General features: G+C 38.4%; 2 protein-coding genes across 2 annotated transcripts; one reads left to right on the top strand and one right to left on the bottom strand.

Moving 5' to 3' along the window:
• Positions 1-5,676: 5,676 nt before the first annotated feature.
• On the top strand, positions 5,677-12,174 carry nit2 (nitrilase family, member 2). The gene is made up of 10 exons (XM_042007250.1): positions 5,677-5,785; positions 5,924-6,042; positions 6,925-7,045; positions 7,493-7,581; positions 7,662-7,755; positions 7,843-7,917; positions 10,019-10,097; positions 11,114-11,212; positions 11,412-11,467; positions 11,748-12,174. The coding sequence occupies exons 1-10, from the start codon at positions 5,758-5,760 to the stop codon at positions 11,846-11,848; spliced, it is 861 nt and encodes a 286-aa protein (XP_041863184.1). The 5' UTR covers positions 5,677-5,757; the 3' UTR covers positions 11,849-12,174.
• Positions 12,175-16,221: 4,047 nt separating this feature from the next.
• On the bottom strand, positions 16,222-22,748 carry LOC121652453 (ICOS ligand-like). The gene is made up of 5 exons (XM_042005198.1): positions 22,288-22,748; positions 21,875-22,198; positions 20,737-21,006; positions 16,957-17,124; positions 16,222-16,374 (listed from the first exon to the last, which is right to left on the bottom strand). Exons 1-5 carry the CDS (start codon positions 22,349-22,351, stop codon positions 16,301-16,303), a joined length of 900 nt encoding a protein of 299 aa, XP_041861132.1. The 5' UTR covers positions 22,352-22,748; the 3' UTR covers positions 16,222-16,300.
• Between the last annotated feature and the right edge of the window lie 3,372 nt (positions 22,749-26,120).

Below are 26,120 nucleotides of genomic sequence, written 5' to 3' on the forward strand. Positions count from 1 at the left end.
CTTAACAAAAAATAAAAGAGAAAATCTGACTAATGGAACAGCTAAAGGCTATTTGTGAAGAGGATCTGACCAGGAGAAAAAAAACAAGGAGAAATTAAAGCAACACTACAGAACTTTGGAGGATTTTCTCACTTTGGCGCTTTCTGTCTGCATCCTGTCTCTTCTAATAATAATAATAATAATAAATTTTATTTCAAGGCGCCTTTCAAGACCCAAGGTCACCTCACAAAAGACAATTAAAATCAGTTAAAACATAAGACAAAACATCAAAACAAACATCATGCAGCAGACATGAGTTGCTGGTGTATGGTTCAGTACTGTAAAGCAAAACACAGCTGTCACTCGATGCCCTGGGCTGGAACACAAAGTTGTGAAGTGGGGTTTCTCAGCCCCAGGATGCTACAGGGCAATGACAGCCCCAGAAATGTGTATTATGAATGTTACAGTGCCACCAAAACAAGTCAGAAGCACAGAGTTGTAAGGGTGGAAATTCATGTAGTGTTGCTTTAAACTGAGGGAGACAATGACTACATGGAGGTGCTGCAGTTAGATACAGAAACCCAATGTAGCAGGACGCAAAACTAACTGGGATAAACAGGGGAAGCCAGGGAAGTTTTTAATGAAAGTTGCTCAAAAAAGCAAGACTCACCTGAAATAATCAGACTTAAACTAGCGCCATCTTTTAATTAAGCCTGAAGTCATCCAATAAATGCAGCACACCTGTTTTATCCAGACTGATTCAAGACAGACTTGTCTTGTCTTGTCTAGTCTTACTAGTGCACACACCCAGGATATATTTATTTTACTTTAACAGAGACAGTACAATTTAACATTATCACCCATTAGGTAACAGATGCAGTGTACACAAGCCTTCTAGCCAAAGGCTAATTTACAGCCCCTGTCCTTGGTTAGGCTTTTTGATCTAGATAAACAGAGTTAAAAGTTAATGACAAAGGTAAAAGCACAGTCCAGTTACAAGTTACATTTAAAATTAAAGCTGCAAGCAGCGATGAAGGCCCTCGCACCTCTATTGCACCGCCCCATCAGCCGGCCACCTCCCTCCTACAGCACGAAGGCTCTCGCCGACAGTCATATGCCCTTTCTTCCAGAGTTTATCTCCATCAAGAGGTGATTTTCCTCATGAGAGGATCAAATTGCACCTCAGTCTGACCAGTAATGACATCTGAACCGTTCATGACCTTGTTTCTTACAAACTGTGTTGATTTCTCACAAACTTGAGCATGATTTCATCAAGAGGAAAATTCCACGTGGCCACTGGTTGGCACTATAGTCGTTTTTCATGAAGAACCATGTTCAGGTTGGAACTCTAATGAGAACAGGAAAATATCACCTCCTTTGTTCAACTGACAGCAGGGTTTGAGCCACTTCCTGTTTCATGGCGAATGATATAACCATCACAGGAAGCCATTTTAATCATGATGCTGCAAGAAGTCAGTCACATTTTCAACCATGAGTTCATGAAGGATGATATGAATGCATTTGAATTTGTTTTACAGACAATAGAGGGTTAAAATGGTGGGACTTCCTGTTCCCAGGGGGCGGGGCTATGGCGTTGACAACATCAGGAGTGGAAGAGGCTTTTTTTGTTTGTCATGGCATGTTATATAAAAACGCTTCATTTCATGAACGTCAGTCAAAGCAGTGATTGGAGCTGATAGCTTAAAAATTTATAGGGGGCGCTATAGAGCCAAATAACCAGCATATGTCTATGTGAATCAATTCCAGGCCTGACGACTGTCCACCCTGCCGAGTTTGGTGGAGATCGGGAGTACATTGGGTCTGTTACAAGTACTTCCTGTTTCATGGTGGTGGACGCCATTTGCCATAGTTATGCTTGAGGAAGGAACTTGAGTTTTTTTTCTGTAGTATCATGAAAGGGCTTGATCTGATCTCAAGCACTTTTGAGTGTGTGAGGTTCATTCCTGAAGAGAGGGACCCCAGTGTCTGAGAAAGGCACTTCCTGTTTCAAGTGGGTGGGGCTTAGGCCAAGACCAGAAGTAGTTACATGTATCTGTCCAGGAGCAGACCCTGATTAATCACTGTAAGTGTCATGTTGATTGGATGAAAATTGAGGGATTTATACTGATTAATTATGTCACGGTGTCTTATCCAACCTTGTCATGACGCCACGGTCTCGCCATGCAGCGTTGAGCAATGTCCAGATGAGAACATTTGGACATGTAGATGTGGTCGCCATGGAACTGAAGTGAAACATGTGCAGTTTGGTACAGAATGAGTGTTGTATTTCAGAAATAATGGATTCCGTGCTTGATGGCGAAACATCAAAACTTGATGAGGTGCTGTCGCTGAACGCCACCTCCTATTAGAAAATTTCAATAACTTTTGACCACACATGCCTCTGGAGTGTTCAGACTGAGTTTGAGGTAAATATGATAAAATCTGTAGGAGAAGTTTGTTCAAATGCAAGGCAAAGAAACATGCAAAAATGACACTTTTTTCAAAATGGCCGACTTCCTGTTGACGTTATCATATAGGTCCAAGAGGCTTTTTTGTACACCCTTCCAAGTTCTATCAATATGCCGGGTTTCAGCCACATCGGTCAATGTAGTGGGCAGTTATGATCAATTAAATATTTGTAGGGGGCGCTATAGAGCAATTTTTCCAGCATATGTCAATGTGGCTGATTTCCTGGCCTGACCGCGGTCCTTCCTGCCAGGTTTGGTGGAGATCAGCAGTACAATGGGTCAGTTACAAGTACTTCCTGTTTGATGGCGTCGGACCACTATTCGCCATGGTTACGCTTGGCGAAGGAACTTGAGATTTTTATTCTGGTATCATGAAAGGGTTTGACCTGTTGTGAAGCACTTTCAAGTGTCTGGATTTCATGCCTGAGGAGAAGGACCCCGGCATCTGAAAAAAAGCACTTCCTGTTGAAAGTGGGCGGGGCTTAGGGCCTCCGTAGAGATGGGATTTATGGCTCTTTGAAGGGAGCCGGATCTTGAGGAGCCGTTCCTTTCAAAGAGCCATTCAAAAGACTGGCTCGTTCTCACAATATCTTACAAAATTTCACAATATATAAGAATGACAAACAATCAAAATATGTACCTATATAAAATCTACTATACAAGATTAAAAAATTATAGGAAAAATATAAATAAAAAAGGATAAACCTGAGCATTCAGCGCAAATTCTAGTAAATGTTTTGGATAGAACTCACAGTATTTGTTTCCAAACAATACTCTCTGCCCATAGATGCTTCACATGAATGGAGCGTGTTGGATATCAGACTTCTATGTCACACGTTATTCATTTTATTTTCATTTTACTCAACTGTACTACTTCTTATTTACTTATTTATTCATTTACTTATTCATTCAGTCATTTTTAGCTGGAAGGGGGGGATTGGGCTTGGTGTGTGTGTGTATATGTGTGTGCGTGTGACTGTGTGAAAGATTTCGTTGTTTTTATTCTTATGCTTTTAATCATGTAAAGAACTTTGTGTTGCCTATGGCATGAAAAGCGCTTTATAAAGTTAGATTTGATTTGATTTGATGAAGGCAGTGTCAAAAATTTGTATATAAAAAGAATGGCTCACAAATGAACGGCTCACAGCTGTGAATCGGTTCCCATCGTTCATTTAAAAGAGTCGTTCAAAATAATCGATTCGTTCATGATCGTCACATCTCTACTACTCCGGAAATGGTCATATGGATCTGTTCAGGGCCAGACCCTGAATAATCCCTACAAGTCTGATGAGGATTGCTTGAAATTTGAGGGATTTATAGTGATTTATGATGTCATGGCGTCTTATCGAAGATCGCCATGGCGCTACGGTATCACCCTGCAGCATAAAGCAACAGTTTTCACTGGATATCATCACCAACTTGTTTTCTGCTGTCTGACCCAGTTTGGACCTGGTTGTGTCCAAAACGTGAGATAAGTGGGTCTCCGAGTAAAAACCATGACTTCCTGTCGCCAGGGGGCGTGGCCAATTCATAACCCAAATATTGACATGCAGATCTGTTCAGGACGGGACTGGCATCATACATGGCCATTTTGGTTCAGATATATTGTTTAGTGTGGATGTTATATCACTTTCGTTCTTCATGGCGAGACGTCAAACTTTGAGGCCTCGCCCCCTCTATGCCCTTTCTCCTATTAGAAAACTTTCAATAACTTTTAAAGACACATGCCTTCTGAACATCCTGTGCTATTTTGGTAGCGGCAATGAAATCTCTAGGAGGAGATAGATTTTGAACGACGTCAGTAAAACGCCAAAATGGCGACTTTGACCCAAAATGGCCGACTTCCTGTTGGGTTTAGGCTGTTGCTCCAAGAGGATTTTTTGTTCGCCCAAACATTTAGAATATGTGTAACGATTTTCATAAAGATTGATGACGTGCAGTGGCGGGGCATCATAAATAGGTGGCGCTCTGGTTCAATTTTGCCCAAACAGTCCCGAGCAACCCAAAATGCGTAAATTTACGTATTCCTTTGGGGGGGTACGCAAAATTAGGCGCGTTTTCGCGCATGTTCAGGTCCCCTCAAATGCAATTTACTTTGGAGGAGAAGAAGAACAATAAGGAAAAAACGGAGCAATTACAACAGGGCTTCGCACCGCCGTCGGTGCTCGGGCCTAAAAAGTTGGGTGCTGTGCAGTAAAAAACTGAATGCAGTGATTTACAAACCTCATCATCCCATACTCTGTTCCCAAAAGAACATAAACATGCTGAATCTGACATTTTACCATGTCATAGAAAATATGAGATCATTTTTAATCTGATGGCAGCAAAACATCTAAAAAACTGGAACAAGTGCAACTAAAAGCTAAAAAGTAATTGATAGGCATCAAAAGACAGATCAGTAACATTTCACAGGCAGAGACTCTCTGATATAAAAATGGACAGACAGCTCAAAACTGGAAATTCTTTACGGTAACCATGAATGCTGTGTCCTGTGAACTAAAGAGGAGAGGGACCATCCAGCTCTCGTGGCATAGGGATAGATTAGTGCCTATGGTGTGGGAAACCGAGGTCTAGAACTATCGAGCAGCTAGAATCCTGCATCAGACCAGATTTTAAGAACAGTCCCAAAACTCCAGCAACTGGTCTCCTCACTTCCCAGATGTTTGCAGACAATTGTTAAAAGAAAGGGGATGCTACACAAAGGTAAACATCACCCTGTTCCAAATATTCTGGGACGTGTTGCTGCCATAAAATTGAAAATGAGCTTATATTTTCTAGGACTTTGTAAAATGCCCCAGTTTCAACATCTGGAGGTTGTACATTTATTGATTTACAAAGTATTTCCACACAAACGCACACAATTAAAATACTGATTCTGCTGATGAGCAACTAGATGCAATGGTTAACTAAGGATGTTATTTTTTCTCAAGTACATTAAAATGTTTTCTATATTAATGATTAACCAATGAGAAAAGTTTTGTAATCTTACACTGAAACCTGATTGGTGGAAAAGTCAACACCCTCCGCCGAGTAAGGTTGCCTCTGAACTTCATATTAAAGGATTGACCTTTCAGAAGCTGTAAACGAGACCAGAAATAATTCAATATTAATAAACGTCATTTGTAATTGTTTTTATCAAGCAAAACTGCTCTGACTGAGTATCCTAATGTCTTTATTTTTTGTTTGTTTTGCTTTGTTTTTCAGAAAGCTTAAAATAATCCTACTCTTATTATGAAGACAAAATAGCCACCCGGAAATACTTACATTTACTTCCGGAACGAATCGGGTCTTGACCAGCCAAATTACCCAAATGACCACTTCAGCTAAAGTAATGTCTAGTAAGTTATTTTGCATATTTTTAAATCTCATACCGTTAAATAGTTTAATAGAAAACGGGTTGGCAATTCTGTTTTATTAAGTGTTGTTAGTAACTGAAAAAAGTTCCGTAACAGACGGTGGCGGTTTTGTTTTTGCAGAGTTCCGTCTGGCTGTCGTCCAGCTGCAGGTGACCTGCGTCAAAGCGGACAACCTGAGCAGAGCGCGGAGGCTGGTTAAGGAGGCCGCGGGACAGGGCAGCAAAGTGGTGCTGCTACCGGTGAGGAGGAGGGTTTATATATATATATATATATATATATATATATATATATATATATATATATATATATATATATATATATGTATTTATGTATAGCAGGAGAAAATAATAAAATAAAACTGCGATTATTCTTTAGTAACAAATTTTGTTTTAGGTCCAATGCCAGGAAGAGACTTGCTTGCACCTTATTTATTTACTTATTTATTAACACACACACACGCGCACACACACATATATACATCCCTCCCTCCCTCCCTCCCTCCTATGGAGACATCTTCACATGAATGCATCTGCCAGCTCACTAAATATGTTAGATGTGTTTTTCAAGGGACATTGAGGGCCTGTAAACTCCTCACACACTGTAGCACATTGTACTGTGGTCATCTGATCATCACTATCTATTCACAGACTCTTCCACTGATATTACTACTTTTACAAATCCATTCTTGGGCTGCTGCCATCATATCCACCTACCTACTACAGAGCAGTCCCAAGATTTTGTTACTTTCAGCTTTCCTCAAGTTTGTACTGAGCTTGGCAAAATGGTGTTCTCTTACTCTGCTGCTTCAACTTGGGAAAATTCTCCATAAAGTTTCCCTGCCAGCTGTCACACATACCAGGCACTACAACCCAGGAACCAGCTGGTGTAAACAGTTTTTTTTACCCCTACCAGCAATCACTGATGAACAAGTGACCCCGGACTGAGGCTGAAGAGGCCACCCCCCCCCCCCCCCCCCCAACCACAGCACCATACATATTCCCAAGTCTTCATAGTGTAGTTGGACATGAAGACTGCTGTTGGTCTGCTTTATTAATGAACAGTTCTGGGTAATTGGATAAGAGACTAAATGTCAGCTGGTTTCTCATCTGTCACTAATACAGGAATGCTTCAATTCTCCATATGGGACCAACTTCTTCCCCACCTATGCAGAGCGGATCCCAGGAGAATCCACCCAAGTGCTGTCAGAGATGGCGAAGGAGAATAAGGTGTATCTGGTGGGAGGTAGGGAAGCATCTCTGGCTATAGTTACTCATTTACAGTCCATCTAAAAGATTAATACATTCATCCATTTTGTACATTTCCTGGAAATCATCTGAATTTATGCACAATACAGTGTTACCTTACAGTCCAAAGGTGCTGGGATATTGTGTAAAATCTAGATTAAGAGTACAACACAATGTCATTTATTAATAGCGGGTAACATTTTTCAGTTTACAGAAAGTCGGGATGGGCATGAGAGAAAAGTAGAAAATTGTAATAATAAGAAAAAATGGTTGAAATAATTAAATGATCATGTTCTGATCACTCAGCTGATTCAGTGCACCTGGTGCTGAGATAGAAGCTGTTTTCAGAGAAGTAAGGAATAAAAAAAAGATGAGCATGCCCAAATAAAACTGCATTTAATTTCTGGAAGTGGAGTAATGAACAATTCGGCTTGTTGTTTAACAGGATCCATCCCTGAAGAGGATGGTGGGAAGTTGTATAACAGCTGTACAGTGTTTGGTCCTGATGGCGAGATGATTCTTAAGCACAGGAAGGTCGGTGTTCATCTCCTCCAGTAGTTAACAGACCAGAGTCCCTCTAATGGGCCTAAATGTTCCATGTTCTCTCTTTCAAGATTCACCTGTTTGACATCGACGTTCCAGGGAAAATCTGTTTCCAGGAGTCTGAGACGCTGAGCCCCGGGAACACTTTATCCATGTTTGACACACGTGAGTGACAACTCCAGATCTACTCTTGTGTCCTGGAGCATGGAGGAGGATCTTCATCTGACTCCCTTCTCTTTAATGCTTCTGCAGCTTTCTGTAAAGTGGGAGTAGGGATCTGCTACGACATGAGGTTTGCAGAGCTCGCACAGCTCTACAGCAGGAAAGGTGAGCGGCTGAAAAGAAAGTTACTAATAATAATACATTTTATTTAAAAGTGCCTTATATTAAACTCAAGGACACTGTACAACAAAAAGCTAAGACAATGAATAAAATCAGCATAAAATAAGAACTGGAGGACAGTGTAGATGGACTTAAAGTTAGTAGGGAAACTTAAACAGATTAGTCTTGAGTCTGGATTTGAAGATGGAGAGAGAGTCAATATTTCGGATGTCTGGTTGTATAAGTTCTAAAATTTGGGAGCAGAGCGGCTGAAAGCTTTGCTCCCCATTTTGCTGAGGCAGGCAGAAAGCAAGGTGAGGTGGATGTAAGAGGAAGTTCTGAAGAAACGGGCTGGAGTGGCGATCTGGAAGACGTCAGAGAGATATGGAGAGGCCAGGTTGTGGATGGCCTTAAAGGTATACAGGAGGAATTTGTAGTTAATTCTTTGGGTAACTGGGAGCCAGTGGAACTGTTGTAGGATAGGGTAGATGGGATGATGGGGTTCTTGTAATGATCCGGGCAACGGCGTTATGGACCAGTTGAAGCTTGTGGAGGGACTTCTGGGGGAGACTGAAGAGGAGGGAGTTCCAGTAATCAATGCATGAGGTAATAAGACTATGAACAAGGATAGAGGCAGAGTGGACAGTGAGGGAGGAGCGGAGGCGGTTGATGTTGCGAAAGTGGAAATAGGCAAACCGAGTGATGTTACTGATGTGGGAATGGAATGACAGTGTGCTATCGAGGATGACACCCAAACTCTTAACCTGAGGGGAGGGGAAGACTAAAGAACTTTATAAAACGGGTGTTTCTCATCCTTAATTGTGATTGGCTGAGCAGCGTTCCATGCCGTGATAAATTGAGTGTAACCCACACATAGACCCGGTAAGACCTCATCACAAAATATTCCTGCGCCAGTGTCAACGGGCGTAGCGTTGCCTAGCAACCAATAGCTCTGAGCGCAACTTACCTGTTCCGTTGTAAATTGTTTTTACAATTGCTAAAAAAGAAAAGAAATGTCAGACTTTGTGGTAAATTTCGATTTGTGTGTTTCTTTAATTAAATTTCGGGCCTTAGCACACCCCTCCACCGTTGTAAAATCCCTGTAACCCACGGCTTCTCGGGGCTTATTGCTTTAGTAGATCAGGGAGAAGCTGTCAACTTTGGATAATACTGATTTCCTGCTGAGGAGGAGCTCAGTTTTTCACTGTTAAGTTTCAAGAAGTTTGAAGTAAACCAGGATTTGACTTCGGATAAGCAGGAGGTGAGGGAGGAGGGTGGGAGTGTGGAATCTGGTTTGCTGAAGGATAGAGTTGGGTCTCATCCGTGAAGCAATGGAAGTGGAGTTTGAATTTGTGTAAAATTTTTGGGTGAGGGAGTAATGAAGAGAAGGGGCCCCAGGACAGAGCCCTGGGGAACACCTGGAATTACTGGAGAGGGGCTGGATCTGAAAGATTTGAGCTGGATGAACTGAGTGCCATCTGTGAGATAGGATTGAAACCAGTAGAGGGGGGTGTGGGTGATGCCAATGGATGAGAGTCTGTTGAGGAGGATGGAGTGTGAAATGGTGTCAAAGGCTGCATTGATGTCAAGGCGGATGAGGAGTAGGCCAGAGTTGGCGGCAATGAGGAGATCGTTTGTGATTTTCAGGAGGGCTGTTTCGGTGCTATGACGGGGACAGAAGCCAGACTGGAGAAGCTCATCGAGGGAGTTCTGAGTTGAATTGGGAGACAGTTTTTGCGTGTATTTTAGAAGTGAAGAGCAGGTTAGAGATGGGGTGGAGATTATTGTAGTTATTGGGATCTTTTCTTTCAGTACTGAAGTGACAGCTGCAGCTTTGAAAAGCGATGGAACAATTCCAGTGGTGAGTGAAGAGTGGGTGATGGCAGAAATAAGAGGGAGCAGAGATGAGGGGCTGTTGCCTTCATTTGAACTGGTTAGACCAGAGTAATAGTTGGATTTAGTTTAGTTGGGTTTAGTTAACGTAATTGAGACCTTGTAGAGTGAAATACGGTTTTTGTGCATTTCTTTGTGAATAGAGAGACCTGTTTTTACATGCCTTCCGCCATGCTTTAATGACTTGTGACTGGCTTGTGCTTTTTGTCTTCAGGCTGTCAACTGCTGGTTTATCCCGGAGCCTTCAACATGACTACTGGTCCGGCCCACTGGGAGCTCCTGCAGAGGGGGAGGTGAGGCTTGAAGTCACTTAACTCCAGAAATCTTTCTAGAATTTAGCTGGAGCACTTTAGATTTGAGTCGGCCAGATAATCTCAAGTAGGTCAACTCACTCATGTTCATCACTGTTGAACTGTTGAATTGCTTAATCCATAATTAAAAAATGAAAATGAGCTAAATACAACTGAAAGCCTTAATCTGAAGTAGATTTTTATGTCTGTTTAAAAATAAATACATAAGAAAAATAATCCCAGTTTATATTTTTTAAGGTTAAATCCCATCTAAAAGTAATCAACTAATTTTTTATTTATGTATTTTCTTTAAATTGTGAAAGTCGGTGAAGTCTATTGATTTTTTTGTAATAAAAAAAATCATATACCATTTGAAAGATTTAAAGCTGAAGTAGAGCTGGCCATTTATTCCTCCTGTTTGCTGGATGTAACAATATTAAATAAAATTTCCTGTGAGCCATGCGTATGCACATGAATGTTATGTCGAGTTTAAGAAGCTGAAAAATACGCCTCCAGACGCCACTAAATATGACAAGTTGGAGTTACAGGACTTTACAAGAAGATTGCAGCTTTTATTTTATTTCAATATTATACTGAATAGCAGAAACACTCAAACTAGAATTTTTTTTTTTTTTTTTAAATCTGTGAAACCGTTTCCTTTTCTGATTTAAACATTTGAAGCACCTAAATGTGGCATCTGTGTAAAATAAATATTTGCACCATGGAATTGACATCCACTGAGCTGTGGGCTGATCATGGATGAGTTTGTCCAGTTTTCACCTGTGCTCTTTGCTATTTATTAGTTTTGGCGCCCAGTCCTCAATTACTGACCCCTCCCAGTTCAAGTTAACCTTCAGCCAGTCAGCATTGGACTGATGCGTATTATCAGCTCAGGTGGCTCTCTGCTGTTAGGTTTCTGTAGTACAACACATGTAAATCAAGGGTCTCTTTCTTGAGTAATGTGTTTAATGTTCAACATAAGATTCTCTATCTGTATCGTTTTTGTGTCTGCTTTGCAGGGCGCTTGATAACCAGGTGTATGTAGCCACAGCTTCACCTGCCAGAGATGAAACCGCTTCTTATGTGGCCTGGGGTCACAGCACTGTTGTAAACCCATGGTAAGAAAACAAACCCATGAAGACGGTTTTATGCAATAACTGCCAGTTATTTGTAGTAAGGTTAAAAAGGTTGTAAAATGTAAACTTCATTAAATTTAGACCGAACTCAGTTTTTACGCGTTGGACAAACTACAGGATATAATGTTTGTAGATATTAGAAATGTTGACTTGGTTTAATTGTTCTAACATAATGTTGCAGGGGAGAAGTCATCTCTAAAGCTGGATCAGAGGAAACTGTCATTTATGCTGATATCGGTGAGTTAAAGATGTTTTTGTCTCTGCAGGTTCTGTTGATCTGGAAAGTTAAAAATGCTGATTGTTTTTTTATTTTTTATTTTATAACTGATTAGTTAAAGAGGTAGTGCACCCAAACATGCCAAAAAGCTGCAAACAACACAGAATTACTTAACAACAGTGCAACAAAAACTTGCTACGGAGCAGTAACTGATGCCGAACATGCTTTATTTTTTGCCCTACCATCTGTTTATTCTGACTCTGCCTTAAACATCTCTCTTCATGTGACCGCTTATTCCAGACCTGCAGTATTTGGCTGACATCCGGCAGCAGATCCCCATCACATCTCAGCGTCGGGACGATCTCTACGCAGTGACGTCTGTGCAGGAAGTGTCGGGCTGAAATCTGCAAATCTGAGTCCTGTCCTTCAGATGTGGCTTAAATGCTAAAAAAAAAAAATGTGATTTGAGGATTGATTCCTAATCTTGGAAGACGTTGTACAGTTTGTTCATCGGACTGGGTTTGTGCTGATGCTGTGTGTGCAGTGGGAGGATGGTTGGAGGAGACGGCAGAGCTGATCCAACTCACTCATGAGTCGCTCTGTTGGTCCCAGCATGCACTGCTGTAAAGCGTCCCACTGCTTTTCTTTAAGGTGTTCTGCGGTTGGATCAGTTACTGTTCTCATGAGATTATTAATTGTTATTTTAATTAAAAATTAAATGCTTCCACTGGTCTCGCTGATCAGAATGAGTGTTTATACCAGACGGTCCAGATGTCTGTTAATAAGCAGGTTTGGACTTTAGGACATGTTGCGCTGAGACACGTTTGAAGGCCCTCAGACATATGCTGCTTTCATTCATCAGTCATGTCTGAATGAGCATTCTGCTGCATTTCAGTAACATTTTGCAATCAGACTCTAACTTAGATCTGACTTAACTTATACCAGGGTTGCTCAGTTCGGTCCTACGAGGGTTTTAGTCCTTCAGGTTTTCATTGTATCCCTGCTCCAACGCACAGGACTCAAATGAACAATTAATAACTTTATAGACTGTTAGATCCATTGAATTTGAGTCAGATGTGTTGGAACAGGGATTCATTGAAAACCTGAAAGACTGCGGGTCTCATAAGACATGACTGAGTATCCCTAGCGTAAACAGATCACTTTCAACATGACACGAGTCTGAACTGCTGCAGCTGCATTAACCAGGAGACACAACACAGTTGGGCTAATTTGACATGTGATCAGCTGTTTCAAAAGATGTTTTAACTAAGTTTTCAGAAATCTTCAAAGTGTTCAGCTGCTTCCATCCACTGTCGTATGTTTTACTCAACCACTGCCCCTTTAGCTCGCTAATATGAGCTATAACAATATGACAATTTATTGTGAGAAAACTGTGATTATAGACATTTTTATTATTCTGTATATCAGCTGATGTACTGTCCATTCATGTACATGTACCGTGGTGCTTCCAATCTTCCACGGGTCTGACTGAAGCTGAGAGGAACATCAACAGCAAAGAGATTAATTGCTGCCAATGTTCTGTACATCTCGTCAGAAAAGAGCTCAACTCTATTGTGTGGTTACAGCACGTCTGTCTTAAAAGCAACTCTACGAAACGTTGGTAGAGTTTTACACTTTGGCGCCCTCTAAAAAAAGTTCATTCTGCATCTGTCTCACATCTGCGCCTGCATCACGGAGCTGGAATAAAAACTGAAGTGCAGTTCTTCAGCCTCTGGATGCTGCTGGGCAACGACGGCTTCAGGAAATGTACGAAATAAAAGTCAGCGTGTCATCAAAACGAGTCAGAGGTAAGAGTTTTAAGATCTAAATGTTATGTAATGTTGCTTTATTAGCTTTTTTTTCTGTTTTTTGTTAATTGAAGCTGCATGTTTCACTCAGTGGTCAAGAAGACTGATTCAGTAGAATTCAGTTTAGTCTTGGTGATGTCAAAAAATGCAGTAAAGAGTGAAAGAAATTTCTTTTTTAAACTCATCTCCTTATTTAACATTTTTATTGTTTTATATCTATATTCTTACTGTGTACAAGGTTAACTTGACCTCTGACTGAGATGTGTGCTTGTTGAAAGGAGAGCCTGTTTTAGAGGGAGTGGGGGAAGTGAACCAACTGGTATCTATCCCATACCAGTAAGTTGGGGCTGGGATATACCTGCAGTGGATCTGGAGCTCTGGTCATAAGAGTATGAACGCCACAGAGCTTCAGTATATACAACTAAAAACCACCAACCAGGCTAGAAATCTGGGTGTATTGATGGATTCAGACCTAAACTTTGAAAAACACATTAAGGGAATTACGAAGTCAGCCTACTATCACCTTAAGAATATATCAAGGGTAAAAGATCTGATGTCTCAGCCTGGACCTGGAAAAACTAGTCCAGCATTCATCTTTAGCCAGCTTGATTATTGTAACAGTATTTTTACAGGCTCTACCTAAAAATCAATTAGACACCTGCAGCTGATTCAGAACTCTGCTGCTCGAGTCCTCACTAAGACCAAGAAAGTGGACCACATCAGTCCAGCTTCCGTCCATCAGAGGATACTTTAAAGTTCTGCTGCTGGTCTATAAAGCTCTGAATGGTTTAGGACCAAAATACATCAGTGACCTCTTGACCCAGTATGAACCTACCAGAACCCTCAGGTCATCTGGTTCCAGTTTCTTATCAGTTCCCAGAGTCAGAACCAGACATGGAGAAGCTGCGTTCAGCTTCTATGTTCCACATGTCTGGAACAAACTCCCAGAAAGCCTCAGATCAGCTGAAACACTGTTTATTTAAATCCAGGTTAAAGACCCACCTGTTCTCTGCTGCATTTCAATAGTTTTTATTTTTTTAAAGTCCAAAATCTGCATGTTTCTTTTAAGCTTGACTTTTTAAACTTGATCATGTTTTAATACTGTTTTTCTCCACAGTGGAACTTTATTTCTTGCATTTTATCTATTTTATTTGAGCTTTTTCTTTCTGTTTTTATTTAAATTCTTTTATTTCTTTTTAAAGTTTGTTTTTTAATGCGCTTGTTATTGCTTCCTGCACCCTGCTGTAATGCTTTTAATGTTTTATGTAGAGCACTTTGAATTGTCTTATACATGAAATGTTCTGTACAAATAAATTTGCCTTGCCTAGAAAAATATTCTTCCTTTGTCTTTGTCCTTTAGAGCATTAGAGGGTTTATTAAAAGAGTTTCTCTTTTTAATAAACTTTGTTAAACTTCTCTCATCCAGACTCTTGAAAGTCTTTTTCTACAACAAAAGCTATTGCTGGAATTATTTATGTCTTTGAGTCTTAATGTCTTTCTAGGTCTTACTTTTCTTTTTATGTATAGTTTTGTTAACTGTGGCTTCAGATATGCTGTTTAAGTAGAATGGAGCATTCACATCCCTGTTAAATTGCAGGTTTTTGTGATGTTAAACATGAAACCAGAATAAATAATTTTCTCAATTTTTCTCATTTTTTACTTTTAACCTGAACAAATTACCTGAAAAACAAACCGATCTTTGGATTTAATCAAAGCACTGAGTCTTCATGGGTTCAAAGTGACCCTGATTAAAGTTAAATAAAGCTGTCCTCTGAGGATTTTCCTGACATTAACTCAATTTCCTGCTACAGCAGAAGTCATCAAAGGAATGTCATTGTAGAAAGTCATCAGTCAGGAGAGGGGTCATCGCAAAGAACTGAATGTCCCGCAAAAGTTGATGAAACGATGGGAAGAAATCTAATCAAGGAGGCTGGTAAGAAAGCTACAGCATCATGGAAGGAGCTGGAGGAATTTCTGACTGGTTCTGGTTGTGTCCTGCATGTGACAACAAGGTCCTGTATTCGCCATCTGGAATAAGAGGTAGGGTTGCAAAAGCCTTTTACTGGAGAAAAAAACAAAACAAACAAACAAAAAACATATATATTGTTTCAGTCAGGCTTTAGCTCTGATGGTTTTCAAACCTTACATTTGGTATTTTTATCATCAGGTGCTAAGATATGGTTGTTATTCTAAAAATCTGACACACATTATCTTGGGGGTCGTGGCTCATAAAGTTTGTGAACCTCAGCTTTAGTCAAGTTGGTGGAATTATGAACATTTCCAAACACTACATTCACTTTTGGCCCTAAACCCTCAGGTGTCTGCTAGAAAGCTGAAATGGAATTTATTCTTTTAACACAATAATGAGCCCAAGCAGAAATCCAGATCAACAGCTTCACCAGAAGAAAATTAAAGTTCTGAATCATTCCAGTTAAAAACCAGAACCTAAATCCATCAGAAAATCAGTGGGATGATTTGATGAGGGTCGTTAACAAGAGATGCCCTCACAATCTGACAGATTTGGAAAGAGTTTGCAATGAAGAGTGGATAATTATTGTCATGAAGATATGTCATACTGATGGATTCCTACACAAGAAGACTGAATGCTGAGAATAAATCAAAAAGTACTTCAACAAAGTTTTTTGTACTTTTTTTCCCCTCAGATTTGTTTTTCATTTCAGTTGTACAGATTACAGGTCACATTAAAAGTGAAAAAATTTTTAAATAGTTTATTTTGAACTCACTTAACACCACAAAACCCTAAATTTAAGGCTGTATAAACTTAAACTTATAAACAGGGGTGTGAAAACTTTAATTTAATCTCCACTTTCTATTATTTCTGTCCCAGATCTCAACAGATCTGTGTAATGACAAAAGGACCCATTTGTGGTTTGGAAATCTTTAATAATGTCCTTATATCTACAGGCTATATTAAAAACCCATTTATACAGAATATACAAGCAGTACTAATTACAAATACATATTTACATATATGTACATTTCTGTGCTCTCTTGATTCAAAACTAAATGAAGGGAACAGTTTTTTTACACTTCAGTCTCATTTGTCTCCAAATTCATGACCTCTGTTTCCAACTGGTACTGACGCCGTCTCTTGTATCCTGGTGACAAGAAATATTAGACACTGCAATAAATTTTCAGACATCAGAAAAGCTCATTGAAGTTCACCACCTTTTTTAGGAAATTAACTTGTCCATTTTCCTTTAGAGACCAAGGAATATTAGTCATGTAGACTTCCTGAAGGCCACCGACAAGCCAGCTGAAGGGCTACGCAAGCACTACTTCAGATGCATTAAAATGGGCACCTTACCTCTCCAAAATGGAGGTGTGAGGTTAAGTGTTTTGTTTAGTTTTACCTAGAAATTTCACATTTAAATTATGTAAATCTGTATGTCTCAGTGCTGAACTGTTGGCTTACTTGTTACCTTATTTCTCAGCTGGTGAGGAGAACCGCTGAAGGCTAGTAAATTAATTTCTTCATACAGTACAAAAGCTAAACCAGATAAGTTGGATTTGCCAACTATTTGTTTAGTTTATCAGCATCAGGATGGGATTACAGGAGAAGACCATTTAATCACTTCTCTCTCAAGATGAAATGGACTCAAATGAAGATGATAGAAAACTTTCCATTTAACAGAATCTGAATCGAAACATCTGTACCAGGAGTTTTTCCATCTGCTCACCTCTCTCTGTTTGTTTGAATTCCTTGCTCCTCCTCTTATGTAACCGGTCCAGGTGGATCTGGTAGGCCACCGCTGCTATGACCATGAACGCGACCACCACACACAAAGCGGTGCTGAAGAGCCACATGGCCCCTGATGCTCGACTCACCTTGTCCACATCATTTGTTCCTTGTTTTACATTAACAAAAAACAAAAAATGATGTCTCATGACCATGTAATTTTCATGAACAGACAGGTTTTTGCTTGTTTTTTTTTGTTTTTCTTTCAAAATAATTCATTAATTTCTTTCTATTTTTTTTTTTTTTTGTCTTAATTTGATAGAACTGTTATTTCATACCATTTTATGCTGATGATATCCAAATCCAATTACTCATTCAGCAACCTAGCATGCCTTGAAAATATCAACATCTGGATTGCACATATATTTTTTAATGTAATCATTTTTTTTTATTAAATCCTGATAAAACTGAGGTTTTGCTTGTTGGACCCTCTGATCACTTCCCTGCTAATACTGCTGATCTTAGCCTCTTATCACACAATGTGGAAGACTGTCTTTGACAGTGATCGATGCTTCGAGACTCAGATTAACTCTGTCAAAGCTAGTTTTTAATCTTAGATCTTTTGGAAGGATAAAAACCTTTTTTTTTTTTATATCTTTTCATTACTTTGAGAGAGTCATTCATGCTTTTATTATTTCCCATCTGTGCAAGGGCATAACAAAGTCAGCTGCTCCAGCATAGCCGCTTGGCTTTTAACAAGAAAATGCTCATTTGATCACATCACACGTGTCCTCGCCTACTTGCACTGGCCTTGGACTCTTTCGACCAATTAACATATTCAGTGTGTCAAGCTCCACCCTTTGGGACACCAACAGAATTGTCCCAAAAAAGTAGGACAGGTCAGATTGGATATCCTGGTATCCCAGTTTTTGCCTGTGGAAAATACAAACAGACCCGTACCCGTTGGTAGAAACGGGACTAAACCAAGCCAGTACTGCTTTTTTAAAGCTCAGAGCGTTCTCACTTCACACACAGAGTTGTTTGTCCATTCAGGGACACCATAGTAAAAATGGTGACACAAATATGGTAGCTGTATGTATGTGGACCAACATTAAAATGGTTCATTCTAAGAGAATAAAAGCATTTGTTATTTTAGTAAAGTGATTAAATACAAATAGAAAGACAGTTTTATCGATATTTACACTCTGCACCTTTTAAATGAACTTTTTCTCACTGACATTTCAAGATTAGTTCCAGATTAACATGTTAACATTTTGATTTGTACAAGCAATGTGTTTTGGTTTTCTAAAGAATTGTTTTCTCTTGTTTTGAAACATATTTTTATTTTATATTTTTTATTATTTGTTCGAAATAAATTTGTTCATTCATTCATTCATTCATTCAAGATTAATTTTAATATTTGGGTCTGTGTTCGTATGTAATTGGGTGTTCTCTCTGTTGGTCTAGCTCTAGTTTTTATTTCAGTGTATTTTTTCTTATATTTTCATGTTTTATGTTTAATTCTGCTGTTTTTTTTAATTGCATATTTTAGGTTGTAAAGAACTGTGGCAAACTGATTTTCAACTGATTTTGAAATGTGCTTAATGGAAAAAGTTGACTTATCTGGACAGCGTCATTTGAGGCAACCTGTGGGTGACACATCATAATGTGTTGTCTCTGACATGCTGTGCTTAACTGTGGGACATTTCCTGGACTAAACTGAAAGAGAAAGTCCACCCTCGTTTAATGCTGTTAGGACATAATAAAAAATAAAGCAGTCCTTACCAGGTCTTAAAATTTGGTAAAAAAAAAACCAAACAAACAAAAAAACAAAAGAAAAACCTCAACATGTGAGCAGCAACAACTATTGTTATATTATATATATATACTGTATGTTATATATTTAACAAAAACAAAAACTAGATAAAGAAGCAGGGAATAAAAACTAAGTACACCCATGATTCACCAGCTTGTAGAACCAGCTTTAGCTGTTCTGTTATCACATCACTGTGGAGGAATCTTCTTTACGTTGTTTCAGTTCATTCAGGTTTGCAGCATTTGCTCATGAGCAGCTGTTAAGGTCCCAACACAACGTTTCAATCAGATTCATCAGGTTAGACTTTGACTGTGTCACTGAAATATTGTTTCAGCCAGGCTTTAGCTCACAGACAGATGTTCTCATATTTGACTGAAGGATATTTTGGTAAAAACAGGAGTTCACAGTCCACTCAATGACTGTAAGGTGTCCTGGTCCTGTAGCTACAAAACAAGCCCTAATCATCATTCTTCCACTACCGTGGTTGAATACAGGCATGAGATGTTTGTGCTGATATGCTGTGTTTAGTTTTCTGATCATTACAATTAAATGGTCTCATCTAACAGATGTGGTTTCAGAAATCTCGTGGTTTGTTCAGATGTAACTTTGCTAATCTAAACTGTAGTGCCTGATTTTATAAGAAAGACCTTTTCTCCTGCAACCCTTCCAAACAACCCATCCTGTCATTAACTTAAATATTTAACATGTTGACTGACAGAGGTGTCTAAAGTATTTACATTCATTGCTCAGGTAGAAGTATAGATACCAGGGTTTAGAAAGACTTCTGTAGAAGTTGAAGTTTCAACTCAAGCTTTTCACTCACGTAAAAGTGTAAAAGTACTAGTTTCAAACTACATAAAATTAAAAAATAAAAGTAACAAATGGGAAAAAATGCCATTAAGGACAAAAGCTTAGGCCATGCCACAGGGACCTGTAGGGCACTTCCTACATAGTTCTGTACATATAGTGCACTATAATTTTATATTTAAAATGTGATGGTGAAAAATCTGGGATGCTATGAGCTACTTGTTGTCTTTAGTCTCTGCCACGGACATCTTTGTACTAGGCTACATGTGTCTGCCATGTCGTTGCTGGACTGTGATGGATAGCATATGACTAAAAGTGTGTCTGAATGGTATATGTTTCTACTTCTCTGAATCAAATTCACTTTATCCAGATAACACGATTTATCTGGATATGTTTTGTGTGTGTATGTGTGTGTGTTTTTCCTTTTTTTTTAATAACAGTAAAAAGCTGGAATGAAATAGGAGTACAAGGCTGTTTTTAAAATGTAAGGCATAGAACGTACAGATAATTGTGTGAAAACGTAAGGAGTAGGCCCGAGGCCTGTGGAGTCTGAGATGTACCTCTTGGGTTTTTTACATTTCTTCTAAACATTTCAGGGTTTGATCTTTGGCTGAACTTATTGCCTGAGAAGACTGGCATCTGTTGTGAATAATTTTTCTCACCATAAAACGATGGACTCCAGATAGTTTGGAAATGATCTTATAACCCTTTGCAGATTGATGAGCAGCAACAGTTACGTTTCTAAAATCATTGCTGTTTTTTCTCTTTTATATTGGATTAAAACTCTGAATGCTCCAGACCAGGAATCTGCCCGAACCTCTGGTTTTAAAAAGGTGCCAATAACTGATGATCAATTTTATTATCCCCATCAGGCTGCCTGCTACTTAGTCTCTTTATTTCTGTGAAAGCTGAAAGGATGAACCTCGTTTTTCACACACTGCTTCTGCATTTTGGCTCAGTTTTCAATTTAAAAAAGAAAAAACAACACAATATAATATGTATATCAGGTTGTATTTTCCTAACTTTAAACCTGCTAAGAACCAGCTTATTTTTTATAAATATGATCTGATATGTAAAAGCTCAGAATTAAGGAAGCTTCGCTTTAATTGAAGTGCTGGTTTATCAAAGGCCCGACTGAACAATGATGGAAAAACTCACCACTTGCAGATATCAAAATTTCATTCGTGGACAGGTTTGTTATGGTACACCTCACAGCGGCGTTTTTGGAAATGTTGGCAGTCAGGTGACGGGAGATGTTGTACAGATTTGAGTCTGGGAGTGATGCTGAGCGTTCAGGGGGCTCTTTGGTGTTGTTGATGAGCCAGTAAACTGCAGGTTGAGGGTGACCACCACTGGAGTGGCACAGGAAGGTGGTCTCATCACCCTCTGCTGTGTCGTCCTTCTTCACCGGGGGGATGCTGAAACTAGCTGCCAAGAAACATCAAAGTCAAGAGATGGTTCCTTTTAGATCAGGGGTGTCAAACATGCGGCCCAGAGGCCAAAAAAGGGTCTAACCTGGTCTGCAGGATGAATTTAGTAAACATGAAAATAACATAGAGGTATTAATTCCATTTTGTTTTTATTAAAGTAACTATTATTCTTAATTTGTCCATGTGAGGTGATATTTTTTATGTCTAAATATAAAACATTTTAAAAGCAGGAGGATAACTTTTTCTATCTTTTCTTACTTAATAAATCTAACTTCAGTTTGTATTATGTGAGTTAGTTCCGGTGGTCAGGATTAATACACACATGTGGAAATGTACACGTATGTGCATTTAAAATAACCTCTAGATCATGAAAATTTTTTCAGATCATAATATGAAATACTGTATTTTTTTCAGTTCCAGATACCTGGGATTAAATGTTTTGTGATTTTGTAGATTCACTGTGATCTGTACATATTAATGCACATGAAAATGAGTAAATATGCAATTTAGCATAAACACAAGCTAATGCCTAGTTTTTGTCTCTTATACCAGAGACAGTAAATTACAAAAATAAGAATTCGCAAAATATATTTTATAGATATATAGCCGAGGCAAAAGTTGCTGAAACTGCATTTAATTTTCTTCAGAAATTTTAGGTGGTTCACAATGTTTTCTACGTACATCTTAATAATGTAGTCGCACTAAAATAAAGGGAATAATAGGAATTTTAATTATTATTATGAAGTTATTTTACTGGTCCAGCCCACTAGAGATCAAACTGCGATGTATGTGGCCTCTGAACTAAGATGACTTTGACATCCTTGTATAAGATGGTCTTCTGACAGCATCTAGTGTAAAGAACTAACCTGCTATCCTGAGGCAGACTGTGCACATCGGTGCACTTTGATTCTCCCCTGAAACAATGAAAAGACTGTAAAACGCCCCATCTTTTTTGGGATGGACTGCTGGCAGTTCTAGAGAGAAATTTCCAGTCAGTGCAGCGTCAGGTGACAGAGTGGCGTAGTTCACGCTCCATATCTCCACATGTCCATCCTTTACCCATGTTGATCTAAGCACCACAGCGTCATCATTCCTCCACTCGATTGAGAAGTTGGGAGAAATTGGCAAGTGAGGATAAAAGCAGGGCAGTGCCACCGGCCGACCCACCACACCCAGAACACAGTCTGATTCTGGACAGAGAACACAAACATCAGTCTGAACTCTTATCTGAGTACTTTTCTCGGTGTGTGTGTGTGCGAGAGAGAAATAGTTAACTCACCTAGACAAGCGCACACGCACAACAGGCAGTGTAGCAGTCCCGCGCGCCACAGTGCCACCGGCATATCACACGGACAGATTAGCGCACAAAAGATTAAGAAACACCTAAATTATATCTGATCCTTTTGATTAAGAAAAACAAAACACGTCCATCTGTGACTATATGCACCACAGACCAGATCCGTCTGTTTAATTTCACTTCCTCGTCTTCTGCCGACCCTCACACGCCTTCCCTTTCTGTCTGAGGATCATCAAGCTTCAGCTTGTTGGGTCATAAACTATCTGCTCTTTTAGGTCCTCTCTGACGCAACAGCAACAAAAAATTAAATTAAGAAAAACAGATGATTCGTGCAGAATATTCGTAGGAAACTCGGGGTCTGTCAGCATCTGTGCGCAAAGATCCGTATGAGACATTACGCGGAGTTTGGTCGGACCTGTTTGACTGCTTTTTAGGTCATACACACCCACATTTGAGATAAAGAAAGACGCCACACATAAACACCTGGAAAAAAAGAACAAACAAACAAACGAATGAATGAATGAATGAATAAATGAATAAATAAGACAAGGCATGTAGAAAATGTTTAGAGGTGGTTAAATCACAGTTTTAATCTAAATTTCATCCTTTGAGAAGTAAGTTTTCTTTACTAAAACACAGTCATATCTATGATCAGGGTTATTTCTGTGGAAAACAGATTTATTACACTGGTGTGTATATTATAAATCCGACATTGTGAAATTATTATTTTAGCATTTTTTAGGTTTAGGGTAAGAGTGAATGCCATTCAGTTGTGATGGTTGAGGTTATGGAGGAAGGGGAAAGAGAATACATTGTATAAGCTGATATTTCCCATGTTCCGTACAAGTCAGATGTGTGTGAATGTTTGTGAAAAGATCACGTGATGACAACAGAGTCACACATATTTGTATGTATTTGATTAACAATCTGCTTGAGTCTATAAAACATAACATCAGCATTCACAATAGCTCTGTTAGATGTAACAAATCTCCCTTTGGATGAAGGACTCGAGTGCCTTCATTTCTGAAGCCAGTCCTCATGGTTCAAGATTCAAGGTTAGCTTTATAATAAATTGGTTTGCAGTCAGCAGCAAATGACAAAAAAACAAAACAAAAACAAAACAAAAAAAAAAACACAAAGGTCGGAACTATGGGGCGCCAAGTGTAAAAATTCAGTATAAAAGTTGTAGCTGACACATTTTCATTATTTATCTCACTTTTCTCACATTTAGCACATTTTTCCTACATTTAACATAACTTTTAACCACATGTATAATGGTCAAATAGAACATCTAAATCTAAATTTTAAATCTAAATCTAAATGCTATATGTTAAATCTAAATGTTATATGTTATATCTAAATGGTAAATCTAAATCTAAATGTTTAAATCTAAATCTAAATGTTATATGTTAAATCTAAATGTTTAAATCTAAATCTAAATGTTATATGTTATATCTAAATGTTAAATCTAAATCTAAATGTTAAATCTTATATCTAAATGTTAAATGTTAAATCTAAATGTTTAAATCTAAATCTAAATGTTATATGTTATATCTAAATGTTAAATCTAAATCTAAATGTTAAATCTTATATCTAAATGTTAAATGTTAAATCTAAATCTAAATGTTTAACCTAAATGTTTCGAATATATGCTAATTAACCCCGCCCCTTTTAACCTCAACCAATACGCTAGTAGGGAAACACTCGCTCGCACGCACACACACACAAACACAGGTCTTTACTGTGAATGTCTTTCGGCATTTACGAGCTGCACTTCGAAGTACACTTCCAACCAACCTCTCACACCATTAATGGTAAGATGCATATATTTATTTTTAACTTTCTAAACAACATTTTGCGGACTTTTACTGTTAGCTAGCTACTTAGCTGTAGCTAACGTCCAGGGCAAATTTATCGCCATCACTGCCGTCACGTCACAAAGAAAAGTGAAGTGAACCAAGAATGCATTTCCTAATCCTTAACTGAGTAAATGTTGTAATGTCCAAAGTTTGTGTGCGTATTATTTAAAAGTACTCAGTCCATTAAGAGAAATCTTTGTTTTCTCTTTTTCAATAGGCTCCTCTGCCATCTATCCCTTGACGAAATGGGGCTTCATCAGGCTACTTGAGCCAAAGTCAAAACATATAAAAACAAGATGCTTGCCTTTTTCTCCAGAAGCATCAGTCTTTGTCATACCCAGACCAGATTAGCTTAGGCTGGTCTCGTTGGAATTTTTTCCTTTTCCACATCATGGTCTAAAGATCAACTAAAGAGCTGAAAAGTCCGCAAAATGTTGTTTAGAAAGTTAAAAATAAATATATGCATCTTACCATTAATGGTGTGAGAGGTTGGTTGGAAGTGTACTTCGAAGTGCAGCTCGTAAATGCCGAAAGACATTCACAGTAAAGACCCGTGTTTGTGTGTGTGTGCGTGCGAGCGAGTGTTTCCCTACTAGCGTATTGGTTGAGGTTAAAAGGGGCGGGGTTAATTAGCATATATTCGAAACATTTAGGTTAAACATTTAGATTTAGATTTAACATTTAACATTTAGATATAAGATTTAACATTTAGATTTAGATTTAACATTTAGATATAACATATAACATTTAGATTTAGATTTAAACATTTAGATTTAACATTTAACATTTAGATATAAGATTTAACATTTAGATTTAGATTTAACATTTAGATATAACATATAACATTTAGATTTAGATTTAAACATTTAGATTTAACATATAACATTTAGATTTAGATTTAAACATTTAGATTTAGATTTACCATTTAGATATAACATATAACATTTAGATTTAACATATAGCATTTAGATTTAGATTTAAAATTTAGATTTAGATGTTCTATTTGACCATTATACATGTGGTTAAAAGTTATGTTAAATGTAGGAAAATGTAGGAAAAATGTGCTAAATGTGAGAAAAGTGAGATAAATAGTGAAAATGTGTCAGCTACAACTTTTATACTGAATTTTTACACTTGGCGCCCCATACGGAACCTCAATCAGGCAGAATTTTCTTTACTAAAAATGCATGCTGTACACCCCAAACTGCTTTCAGCTGAAAACTGTCCATGACAGGAAGAGAAATCTTCCAAAACTGAGTCTGCTATGACCAGGGCATCAACAACTACAGGACCAGAGACACCAGTAGGTGGGGAGTTGATGCCCTCTTCTGACTGAGCAGCAACCATCAAGTAAAATCCAGCATGAAAAGAAAAGCGAAAGTGACTCCAGGGAAAGTTTCCTCCAGTCTGTAAGAACCGATAAGGCTTTTAAGGTTAAAAAAAGTTATCAGATGGCTTGATTTTAAAAGAGCAGATAAAGGAAACCTGACAGAAACCTCCTTCTCAGTTTGACCTCCAACCCGCTCATATTACCAATATATCATCGCACTTTTAAATACATTTTCTCTATTTTGAATAACCACTTTGAATTAACAGAAAATAACAACGTGTCAGTATTACAAAGAATATCTTTTTATTTCTAAATAACTACAACAACAATAGGAAGAAAAACAATAATAAGCCGTGAAGCTCTAAGTGATATTTACGACTCAAACGAATGAGAGTTGGACAGGATATGACATAACAGGAAATTGTAATATAATATCATATGCCCTGAGTTTAGTTTCCCAGGACACTTCCTCTTTTCAGTTTGCGTTAAAAAATATTAAAATTAATTTCATGGGACAGCATTAATGCCAGTCTGCTATAAAAGTTCTGCTGTAACTATATACACTTTAAAATTTTTGTTTGTTTGATTAAATTTTAGTTTAAGATTTACTGCGTGAGGAAAAAGCT

The sequence above is a fragment of the Melanotaenia boesemani genome, chromosome 14 (genome assembly GCF_017639745.1).
Source record: "Melanotaenia boesemani isolate fMelBoe1 chromosome 14, fMelBoe1.pri, whole genome shotgun sequence".
NCBI classification, from domain to species: domain Eukaryota; kingdom Metazoa; phylum Chordata; class Actinopteri; order Atheriniformes; family Melanotaeniidae; genus Melanotaenia; species Melanotaenia boesemani.